Source organism: Vigna radiata, chromosome 5, assembly GCF_000741045.1.
Source record: "Vigna radiata var. radiata cultivar VC1973A chromosome 5, Vradiata_ver6, whole genome shotgun sequence".
Classification (NCBI taxonomy): Eukaryota; Viridiplantae; Streptophyta; class Magnoliopsida; order Fabales; family Fabaceae; genus Vigna; species Vigna radiata.
In genome coordinates, this window is record NC_028355.1 from 10,699,048 (window position 1) to 10,710,901 (window position 11,854).

The 11,854-nt window shown below is 28.4% G+C and overlaps 1 protein-coding gene across 1 annotated transcript; it reads right to left on the bottom strand.

The window, feature by feature from the left end:
* Nucleotides 1-678: 678 nt before the first annotated feature.
* On the bottom strand, nucleotides 679-7,142 carry LOC106762552 (amino acid permease 4). The gene is made up of 8 exons (XM_014646527.2): nucleotides 7,006-7,142; nucleotides 6,677-6,763; nucleotides 3,728-3,878; nucleotides 3,404-3,637; nucleotides 3,081-3,174; nucleotides 2,342-2,556; nucleotides 1,870-2,009; nucleotides 679-1,566 (listed from the first exon to the last, which is right to left on the bottom strand). Exons 3-8 carry the CDS (start codon nucleotides 3,864-3,866, stop codon nucleotides 922-924), a joined length of 1,467 nt encoding a protein of 488 aa, XP_014502013.1. The 5' UTR covers nucleotides 3,867-3,878; nucleotides 6,677-6,763; nucleotides 7,006-7,142; the 3' UTR covers nucleotides 679-921.
* Between the last annotated feature and the right edge of the window lie 4,712 nt (nucleotides 7,143-11,854).

An 11,854-nucleotide genomic window follows, 5' to 3' on the forward strand; every position in this document is an offset into this window, starting at 1 on the left:
GGGAAGAAAAGTATATAATTCACCTTCTTCATTATACTAATTAAGTCTTACATATAATAAAATGAAATATCTAGTGGGAAGTGATATCGTGTATTGTGTATTGGTGTTGTGGTAATGTGTACTAAATTTGAAGATATTTTCAATTAAATTTTTATTAAAAATTGTCATATTAAATATCTAAAATCTATATAATTTTTAGATGAACTTTTATTGTCAAAATAGGATGATAAAACTTTTTACTTTTGCAAAACTTGAACAGTAATAAAAATTAAAATTCTAAAACATTAATTATCTTATTAAATATCATTATTTCTACATGGTTGAATTGACAATTAAAACTCTTTTTATAAAGATAATTGATATTACAAAATCAAACGGTCATATCATGTTAATTGAAAATAAAATCTTAATTAAGAATATAAATTTTAGATACTCAAAAGAACTAAAATATTTCAATTAAAAATGCTCAATTTTATGAAAAACTTAAAATTTAAGTAAATTACTATTATTTTTTATTTTTCATGTAAAAACAGGTAAACGATCAATTACCATGCAAAATAAGAATGATATCACCACAGTAATACAATCAAATGACAGAAAATATAAAAATTTAAAATATTCAATAAAATGTTAATATTTACTCAAATTTACCATAGACTTAAGATTTAATCAAGCAAGTAATAAATTTAATATTTACATTACATCACAAATCTGAAATAAAAGTAAATGTTTCATAAGTAGGACAACACATTAAGTCAGAACAATTTTTTTGATGATTATGACGTACCATTTTTATTGGTACCAAATAATGAAAAATGCGAACTAAAAGATACTAAAATACAAATTATTTGAAGTGGCCTTTCTTATTAGAATAGATATCACAACAATCACCAGCTTCAGTTTCTGAAATCCCCAAGGGGTTTAATAATCTGAACTGAATGGCTTGTATCTCTTGAGGTCAAGCAAGACACCTACCACCGAGCCAAGACCAGCCAGAATTGATACGATGAGGCAGACAGCACTCATCAACTGCAGCGAAATCCATGTCATACTCCATTTTGGAATCCTCTTTTGCAATATATACATCTCCACAGGAAAGTAGACAGTCAAAGGCCAAAATCCCAATGCACCAATCACTCCCAAAACGTCGTTGAAGAATGGAAGCAGCATTGATATAACAGTTGTTATGATCACAAACACTGTCCTCCAGACTAGGCTAAATATGTTCTGATTGTAGGGTGGCAAACCAGGAATTGAAATTTTGAATTCCTTGTCAATTTTGGGCCATCTTTTTGCTGTCTCCTTCTCGACAAAGGCAAAGAGGGGTTGGGCATACACTTGATATGCCCCCACAAGGTGAATTACGATAGCAGCATTAGCCATATCTATAAGCCAAAATAGTTTATGGTAACCAAATCCAGCAAGCAGGTTCCCAGGTGCTAAATCTCCAAAAGCAGCATATCCCATGCAGCCACAAAGCAAATAAAATGTTGTGGTCACTGCAATGCTTAACTTTGCAGCCTTTTTCATTGTTTTTACTTCGGATGGCAGAGATTTGATGGTATCCTGTGTAGCCAAAACATAATGCGTCAAATAGTTGGATAAAGCTCTTTGCACATCATGTATATTCTCACATATCTCCAGACTTTGGAGCAAGAGGTGAAATAGGAAAGCAGAAAATGAAGTCAATCAGCTAAAAGCAAAAATTGACTAATTGTGATGTTATATGGGTGTACATGTGTTATATATATATATATATATATACACACACACACACACATGTGTTATATATATCACGTTAATGAATTATTTTACATGACAACATTCTATTTTTTTGTTTTTCTAACAAGCACAGAAAAAATTATGTACCTGAATTTCAAGGAGAACGAAAGAATATGAATAGGCGAAAGCTATGTTACCAAGAGCTTGAAAAACTCCCCATACTTTTTGGGCCTCAGTCACAGCTTCAATGCTTATTCCAGTGAGGCTTCCCTTGATAGTTCCCGTTTCTATAACAAAAGATGCTAAATGTAAGAATCCATTTTACTTATAGGTCAATTATACAAAAATAATTCATTATTCTAAATTATTCCTCAACTATAGCTCCTAGAATTGATAAACTCGGCACATTTACTCCCTACATAGTTTCTTTGGCATATCTACATGAGCTTAAATTACACAACTATATGTTTTGATAAGTTCAAGAGAGACCCGTGTTGGAACCATAAAATGTTTTCTGCAATAAACCTATAATTGGATGGGTTATGTGCCAAAAAATGTCATCCAAGAATTGAAAAAAAAAATACTATATCAAAGTGAAGTGTATATATATATAACCAACCCGTTATTTTGACAACTCCAAGAACGAGACCAATTATGGAATAGGTGAAAGACATGATTGCAGCCACTATTGAGAGCCACCACATGTTATGAAAATCAGGAATCTGAGAAAAGATAATTTGCATTGCCCCAAAACCGATCATGTATGGGTTACTTGAAATATGACACGAGTTTTCTTCACCAGAGGAATGAACACAGTGAGACCTTTTAAGTGCCCTGTTAATCAAAACCAGTAAACTTGAAATAAATCGATCAAACTATATATAATCCTATCAGTAGAAAGAAATACTGCAAAGTGGCAATGAAGTGAACGAACTATCATGCTGCACGATTCAGCTGTGTGAAACCATTTTAATACACCCTAATAATATGTAAGTGTCATCAACATAACTAATGTAACTTAACTTCATGGATTGAAATTTACTTAAGCATTGCTAACAAGATTTATTTCAAGATGGATGTCCATATTTGGAACAACGTATACATATGTAAAAATTCATTTTATTTTATTTTTTAAATTATTTTGGCATCTTTACTTAATTTTAGAAATGGCTAAACCAAGCAGAAAAATGTTTTAAATTTAAATAATTACAATGAAGTTGATTAAAAACCATCCCAATCTGATACACACAATTAAATTAAAGATTAATTTAAATATTTTATTTTATTTTTATTACTTCTCTACATTAATTATTAAAAAGATCAATTTCTAAATCTGATGATTTCAAAGGCATACTCACATCATGCTAAGTGAAGCCGCAATTGTGTATCCTACTGCACTTCCGAAAAGATTCAAGTATTGAACAATCCCGCAAAACGTAACGCTCTGCCCACCTGCAAAATCAATCATAACGCATGTAATGAAACATCATAGTTCAATTTCAAAATGATAGTGAATGTCGATGTAGATATACACAGAAATTTTAATTCACAGGAAAGTTACAAACTTGCAAATTAGAAAATTAGAACGAACAGTGCATGCTAATTTTGTCAAAAGGAAGTACTTTTGTTAGCAAAGTAGAAAACCACATCATATATGCTCGAATTCCAAAGCATATCGTACCTAGAATGGTGCTAACTGCGTCCATGAAAGTATAATTTCTCTTCCCAAACATTGGGTCACCAGTACGATAACAATCAGCTAGAAAGGATGAAGTATACAAAGTGACAATGCTGAATAAGACCATCACTGAAGGACCAGCAATCCAACCCATCTGAGCTATTGCCCAAGCTAAGGAGAGCACCCCAGATCCTACCACAGCTGTAATAATGTGGGAGCTTGTAGTCCAAACATTCCCTGGCTCATGGAAAGGCATCAAATATAATCATTCTTTAAATCAAAGAAACAATCATAGTATACACAAAAATGGTAAATTAATGTGTCTACCTGTTCGTTTAAGACGACCATCATCATCGTAGTATTCAGGGTCATTTTTTAAAGGCGCCCCATCTATGGAGTCTTCCTCGATGTCATAACCTCGACCTCGACGGCAACTAACCTTTGTTACTGAATCATTTTCTACCATCTTTGACTAGATCTAATAAAGCAAAACAAATATAATTGAGAAACTAATTTATCAATCTTATTTTGTTTTTCCAATACTTGATAGATAGCTGCATTCCCGAATCACATCAGACTATTAAGAGAGGCTGCTATAATACAACTATATGCATCAGGTTATCAGGTAACTTAAGTAATAATGGCATAGATAGGCTGTGGGATGAAAATAGTAGTATTTGTAGGAGCATAATTAAGGAATGGAATTACTATGCAAAATTTAGAAGGAAATGTAAAAATCTGAGTCAAAAGTTTGCTACTACTATGACAGAGGATTAGAAGTTCTTACCAAAAAACCACATCTGTCAACATTACTCTCAAAAGACGGAAAATGTTTGAAGCTTAAACACATCATTTATAGAAAACAACCTAACTTTAGCACTCCATGTATGAAGGAATCCCCAAGTCTGTCTTACAGCAAAAATATTCAAGAATGTGAACCAAACAATTAAAAGCACGTGCTGGATTCTCTAATTTATGAATATAAATCCTACACTACATCTTAAAGCATCCAAGTTATAGAGTTACTCACAGAGAATATGCGCCACACAAGTAACCTTGTTATGAGTCACATCCACACCTAAGTTGCAATACTGGCAAGTTATTTAACTCTACTTAACCTTTTATGCAGTAGTTAGACATGTTACCCTCTTATATGTTCCTATTATATATTCTATTTAACCCATGCATTTTCTATTGGGCCTGTTATATCCTCCTATTCTGTTAGGAACAGGGAGGTTGTCAATTGTTCTGTCTCAGTTAGAGTAGTCACAACAATATTTCAGATCCTTTGTTGTTGTAAGTAATATGGTATGGTCAGGTAAGAAAAATTACACACAATTCTATTAAGTAAATATTACCGTGATTGGTAGGATGAATACCATACACCAATTATATTTTGAAAATATTCAGTATTACTTAACAATTTTTATTGTCCTTCATGCAAATTTATCATCGGAGCACTACTTAATTTCTTTTACAATTTAAATTATTTTCTTAGCATATATGGATTTCAAAATTAGAATATTATAAAATATTTTTGAAAGTACAAAACTAATACTTAGTAATTGTTTATAATTGGAAATATTAGATTTCAATTTTTTTTTATCATTTTATTCAAAATACTACATGTGAGAATGAAAAAACAATGCAAATTATATATTTCGTTTAATTATTCTAAATACTTTATCTTTATTATTATTTCAGATACTTAATGAGTCGCTATGAACATTTACAGAATTAGGTGAATATGTATAAAAAAATTATTTATAAATAGATATTATTAATAATAATTAGCTAATTGAGATTCATTGACCTCCATTAATTTAATATTTCAGAGTTAATTCAAAATAATTACAAAAATCATTTAACAAAATTAGTCAGTGCAAAATCATATTAACATACCATGCAAAATAAAAAAATAAAAATAAGTAAATGAAATTGAAAGTGATTGAAATGCCAAAACTAAAATAAAAAATAATATCATTTGCAAAAATATATAGCCTAGTTTTAAGTTAGGATTAAATGATGGAATAAATTTAATACAACAACTAATTCAGCGGTAAATTATATTTGAAAAGTAGTTGATCGATATATAATTGTCTGAGGATCATGAAAGAATAATGAAAAATTAAAAGAAAAAACAACACAAACTTAGATTTAAAAAAATATATATAAAAATGAGGTTAAATTTAAGAATCTAATTATAAGTTAAATAATGTCATAATAGAAAATTTATATCAAAAAGTAAATATTATAGAGAAGGTTAAATTTAAGAATATAATTATAAGTGAAGAATATAATATCATAACTGATTAACTTTTTTTTTTCAAAAAGTAATCATTAATTCAATTGTGTAAAATAACCATAAATATTTATTTTAAATTTGTTTAAAATAAAGTTATAAAAATTTAGTTTTACTTCAAAAAAAAAAAAACTAATCCTTCAATTCAAGAACCAACCAACCCAATGAATAGCAAATAAATAACCCAACTCTACCTAATAGAGTCAGCGTACTTTTAGCCTTTATATTCTTTCTACTTAATCCAAATGCTAAACCAATAATTATTGTTTTTATTTTCTTAATAAAAACAGCTTTATTTTCCCTACTCCTTCTTATATGTATTGACCAACCCACTTCACTAAGTCTCCATTAAAAAAGCATCCCACTAATTGAAAATACTAGTGGGAGAAAAAATAACCTCACCCACTAAATATTCTTGTAATTTCAACCCAGTACCTAAAATAACAAGTCAAAAGTCCTTCACAGTTTCAGCCCAAGGATAAAGATAAATCTAGCTCAAAAAATCCTAAGCTTAACCTCACTAGTAGCATGTCCAAGTCTGATTAAGACCAGGTTTAAATAAACTTGAGCATAATTACTAACAAAAAGAGAAAATAAGTGTCTTTCACTTTAAAATTTGTTGGTACTAAAAATACAAAATCATTCAAACAAAGCCTTTTAAACGCTGCAATCAACCTTTTGAAAGTAAGTTCAAGAACAAGGTAGAGAAAGTGCTCAGCACGCAGCTTTTGAAACCAATGCTAACAAATTGAAAATAATAAATTTGAAATGCCCCAAATAAATGATAAAAAAACATAGGTTTCTCTGAATCTACTACTAAAAGAAAATAATGATAACTATTAAATAACAAATCAACCATTAAGATCATAATTAATTAATTTAATATTTTTTTACTTTATCACGTTGAATCTTCAGGCTATTTAATATATAAACCCAAAAAAAAAAAAAAAAAAAAACAACGAAGAGGGACTGACCTAGAACGTGGGTCGTATCTCGTGCTTTCCAGCAGTTCACGGCGGAGGGAAAAGGGCTTCGGTTGGATTGGATTTTACAGAGGGCGACTGTGGATATAAAAATTGCTTATATTACAATGATGGAGAGTACAAACACATGATTAAGGTGAATCCAATCGAAGAAGTTGAATCAAAACCATGAAAACGAAATAGTATAAATTATCCCTAAAACTATTCATATCATGCAACGGAATCGGTAACAGAAGAACACAACACACAAGGCATGATCATGAAGTTGAGAAGAAATAAGAAAAAAAAAACGAAGAGAAAAGAGATTAAAAATAGTTTACTTGGAAAGACTCTGTAGTGTAATGGGGAAAGCAGAGAGAAATGCAGATTTGCAGTTACTCTCTTCCCCTTTCTCTCTGCCGTGAACTCTCTGTCCAATCAGGCACACTTCCTCCTCTCTTGCTCAATATCAACATCACTCTCCTTATTATCTCAACATTTTTTATTTAACTTTTTACTTTCACTGTAATATTAATATTAACAATAATAAAATAAAAAAGAAAAAAAAAAAAAAAAACAGAACAGAATTTACTGTCATGAGATGACAAGTATTACATTAATTCTATTTAACATTGAACATATCTTTACTATTTGATTAAGGTTCTTATAAAAATGAAACCTTATTCTATGATCAGGCTTTCACTTATATTGATTGATGCATATATAATATAGATTCCCATACCATGATTATTAAATTACTATAGTCAGTTTAGAAACTGTTACTGTATAACTAAACTAAAGAGACATCTTTATAATTTAATTAATTCTTTCATAATTTTATTCAAAATAAATAAGTATATCAACCAAAGCATTTATAAATATAAACAAGACAAAACATAATACATAATTAAAATTTGAAAAATATACTTTTGGAGACACATAATTTTTTTACATCGTTTTAATATTATTCTTTCTTATTTTTTTTTTAAATAAGAGTAATATAACACACATTAACATTCATTTAACATACTTAACAGAAGTAAAATAATTTTAAAACAGTAATTTTTTGTAATTTTCCAAAAAAAGTAAAAAGAAAAAAAATAGTATCAAATAAAAATATTGTGGGGTTAAATATGTTTTTAATCCGTATACTTTGGAGCGATTTTGATCTTAGTCCATTTTTAAACTAAGGTATAGTTTAGTCTTTTAACTCTAGAAAACTCTGTTTTTAATCCTTTTTACCAAATTCAAACACGTTTCATCATAGTATTTGAATTGTTTACATTGTTTGACACATGTTTGCTTCAATGTTAACTGATAAACGTGTTTGAAACAACAAATAAAATTAAAAAAATTTTGTATAAAAGACTAAAACCAAAATTTTCTAAAGTTGAAGGACTAAATTGTATAGGGACTAAAAACATATTTAACCCAAATTCTTTGTCACAATATATTTAAAAAAAAAACTAAAAAATTCACTTTTTTTTAAGATATTTTATCCTATTAAATGTGAATGTATATCATTAAAATGGGTCCAAGTAACTATGCACCTTGTGAGTTGTAATTCTTCAACATGCAAATTCAAATTCAATAACCCCATCTTTCTGTGCTACATGAGTGGTCGTACTTTCATACACGATTTTCAAACAGTAGGACAAAATCTGAATAATTGAATGCCAACTTTATCACAATCTTTGGCATTTTGTCTTTAAATAAGTTATGTTGGATAAACCAATTTTTTTATTTTGCCTCGAATTTTTTAAAGTATATCTAATGCAGAATTTATAAACTATAGTTTAAATGTAATTAAATGATAAGTTTTATTTATTATTATCATTAACAGAAATATAAGTATTGATGAAAATTTTAACTAGCTATTAACGAATATTAATTGTTAAAAATACGTAAAAATAACTTATAATAGTAAGGGTGATGCTAATAATTAACTGTTATATTAAATTAGTTCTGATCTCAAATAATCATTAATGTAATTTTATTTTATTTAGAGAATACAAATATCCATAAATATTCATAAAACACAACTTAATTCATAATTTATTTGATCCACACATACAAAAATTAAATAATAAAATAATCTTAATGTTATTGTATTACTTTTTTTTTTCTTTTTTCTCATTTTATTGTTACTAAAAGATAAAATATAATTAAATGTAAGAAAAAGGAATTTTTTTTCATAAAATAATATTTTTTTTTGAATAATGAAATAATTTTTTCAAGTTTTCACTTTAATTTGCTTACATCTTAAGAAACTTTAAAAATTTTAAAATGTTTGTTTTGTGTTTAAAAAGCTATTGTAAACATAAGAGACTTTTTCCTTTAAAAAATTTGTTATATGAATTCATATTATCTTAATTATTGAAATTAATTATTTTAAAGTTTAACATAAATATAATAAAATCTATAATTATTAATTATAGCGTTAATTATAATAATTAAAAACTAATGTAATAAATTTAAAAGATGTATCCGTTATGACATTTCTTTTCTTAAAAAAGTTCTTTGGGATACGTATCTCCATGTGTTATACTGAATATAAATTCTTTAAGCTAATAATAACATTACAAACTTAATTTTTCTTCATAGTTGATACATTCTAGTTTTTATATATTTCATAAGTTTAAATAAAATAAATTAAAACCAAATTAAATTATATAAATACACTAGTATTAATTAAATTTTAAATACTGTAAAGTTTATGCATATACTTACTTTTAAATATATCTATTAGGGATTATTGATTATTAATCATGTAAGTTTGTTACATGTTATATATACACACTTGTTTAAGTCATAATTAAATATATACTTTTTTAATTTTTCTATATTTTATTAAAAGTTAATTTTTTTACATGTCAAAAATTAAAGGTATTATTCAAGTCAAAATATAACAGATAAGTTATATTTAATTATTAATATTAATTATTTGACTTATTTGTTGGAGTGAGATAAAACCTTTATAAATATATTAAATAATAGATTTATTAATTAATTTACTATAGGTACATACACTACAAAAATATATAATTTTTTCAAGGGTTAATTTTAACGTTTATGACGGTTTTAATTCTTGGAAAACTCATTTCTCGCGGTTCTAAAAAGCTTTGGTAAAAGCAAACACCGTTAAACATTATCAGCAATTTTCTACAAAACCGTCAGAAATAGCAGGGATTTTCTTAAAATTGTCGGAAATAGATGGGGTTTTCAAAAACCATCGGAAATAATTGGGGTTTTATAGTAAACCATCAGAAATAACCGAGGTTTCTAAAACTTGTCCCTATTTCCAAGGATTTCCTTCAAATCCCCAGAAATATAATGATAGGTTAAATTTGTGTTGTTCGAATTGTTGTTGACAATTGCAGAAAACACCTCAGGAATTATGCGTTCCTCATGAGAGAAAGAGGGAGCATGATGAGAAGAAAAGTGAAGGGTATACTACTTACTCTTCATTTGTGCTTTGTTACTGTAGGACAGTGTTGAGGCAATTGTCGAAGTTTCAAAGACTTTTAATGAAAAAATTAGGAAGTATTGTGACATGACGCTTCTGTCATGTGCCTATGCTGGAACTGGAAATGTTCTCAAGGTACAATGTTATGAAGTTTTTGAAAAACAACTTCTATGGTACCTTTATATGTTCATATTTGTGTATGCATGTTTTTATGTTTGCATTTTCTGGCTCTTGTAGGTCCAGAATCTCTTGGGTCATTGTTCACAACATCTTGATAAAGGTGAAACTCACCAACTGTTGGGCTTGGAATTGCTATGGTAGCAATGGCTGAAGAAGTGGGACTTGTCTATATAGAAATATTTATCTTATCTAGGAGTGTTGTTTAATAAATAGCACTCGATTTTTTGTAAAAGTAGTTGTTGTTCAAAGAACGCTCTTTTTTAAGGGTGACTTGTTGAAAGAATACATGTCTATGTCAAAAATAAGTTTTGAAAGAATACTTGTTTAACAAAATGGCTTATGAAAGAATACTTGTTTAAGCCAGAAGTAGCTAATAGAAAGAATACTTAAATATTATTAGCAAGGAGTGGTTACGAGTCCAAAGAATACTTAAAGTGTTTAATCGGGAGTGATTAAAATCTCAAACAATACTCAAGTAGTTTGCTAAGAATGGCTACAAGTCCAAAAAAGACTTACATTGTACTTCCTAGCATCAATTACATTAGTGATCTCAATAAGTTGATTGAGAACTGGACATAGTCTCCATGATCAGATGAATTAGAATAAAAGTATAAGAGTTAAATATGTTTCATCCCTAAACTACTCAATAAAATTGTATTCCGTACGTGCTTCAAAGTATGCAATTAAAAGATAAAAATCACAAATTGAAATGGTAAACAACTATAGAACACTGAATTAAAGTAAACACTAGAAATTGATGAACTAAGATGTTTAGCTCACTTTATAGTCTAAACACCTTGAACTCTAACCAAAACTACTTTAAGAAAGCAATAAAATATGAAGCACAAAGTTACCTAGCTCATTTTGTAGTCAAGGTAACTTTGTGACTTTAGAGAGAAATAGAAAACTCGGAACTCAAAATTTGGAAATGATATGTAACTTTTTGTAAAGCTAGAATTCTAGCCTTATATATGCTTAGCTATCTAAGAAACCAACAAACTAGAACTACAAATTATTTTAGGTCACTTTGATTGTCTAAAACTAGTCAACCTATGTACAAATTATTTTAACAACTTAAACTACCCTAGGATATCACCTAGGCAATAAGCCAACAATTTAACCTCATCTCAAAGCAACTAGTCAGCACAGGTCATCACAACACTTGAATTCTTCCATTAAAACTCCTAACTAGCTAATCCACATTATTATGCCAGCTTGCTTAAGTTTCAAGTCAACTTCTCACTTTTGTAATAGGTAACGTTGAAGCTAAATACAAGTGGATAGCTTCTCATGTAAGTATTCTATGCAAAGAAATGCACAAGTCAAAGTTGGTTAAAGTCATCCAACAGGTGACAAGGTGCAGCCACATTACTTCATCCTTGATATTCTCTCAGGTTCATTGTATTAATGTTGGGCATGGCATTACAACCTGAAATATACTAGCAAGTATAATCAGTTGTTGTAGTACAATAAGTGTCGTATCAACAAGGATTTGGAAAAATATACAATGTTTTAATCATCTTAATCTCTTATGAAATAGTAGC

Bases quoted from the DNA above. Each gene is read 5' to 3' on its own strand.
- LOC106762552 (XM_014646527.2), bottom strand. From the start codon at position 3,866: ATGGTAGAAAATGATTCAGTAACAAAGGTTAGTTGCCGTCGAGGTCGA. The intron at 2,557-3,080 runs GTGAGTATGCCT...TTTGATTAACAG, and splicing joins GCGGCTTCACTTAGCATGAT to GGCACTTAAAAGGTCTCACT. The intron at 2,010-2,341 runs GTTGGTTATATA...CTTTTGTTATAG, and splicing joins TGGAGTTGTCAAAATAACGG to AAACGGGAACTATCAAGGGA.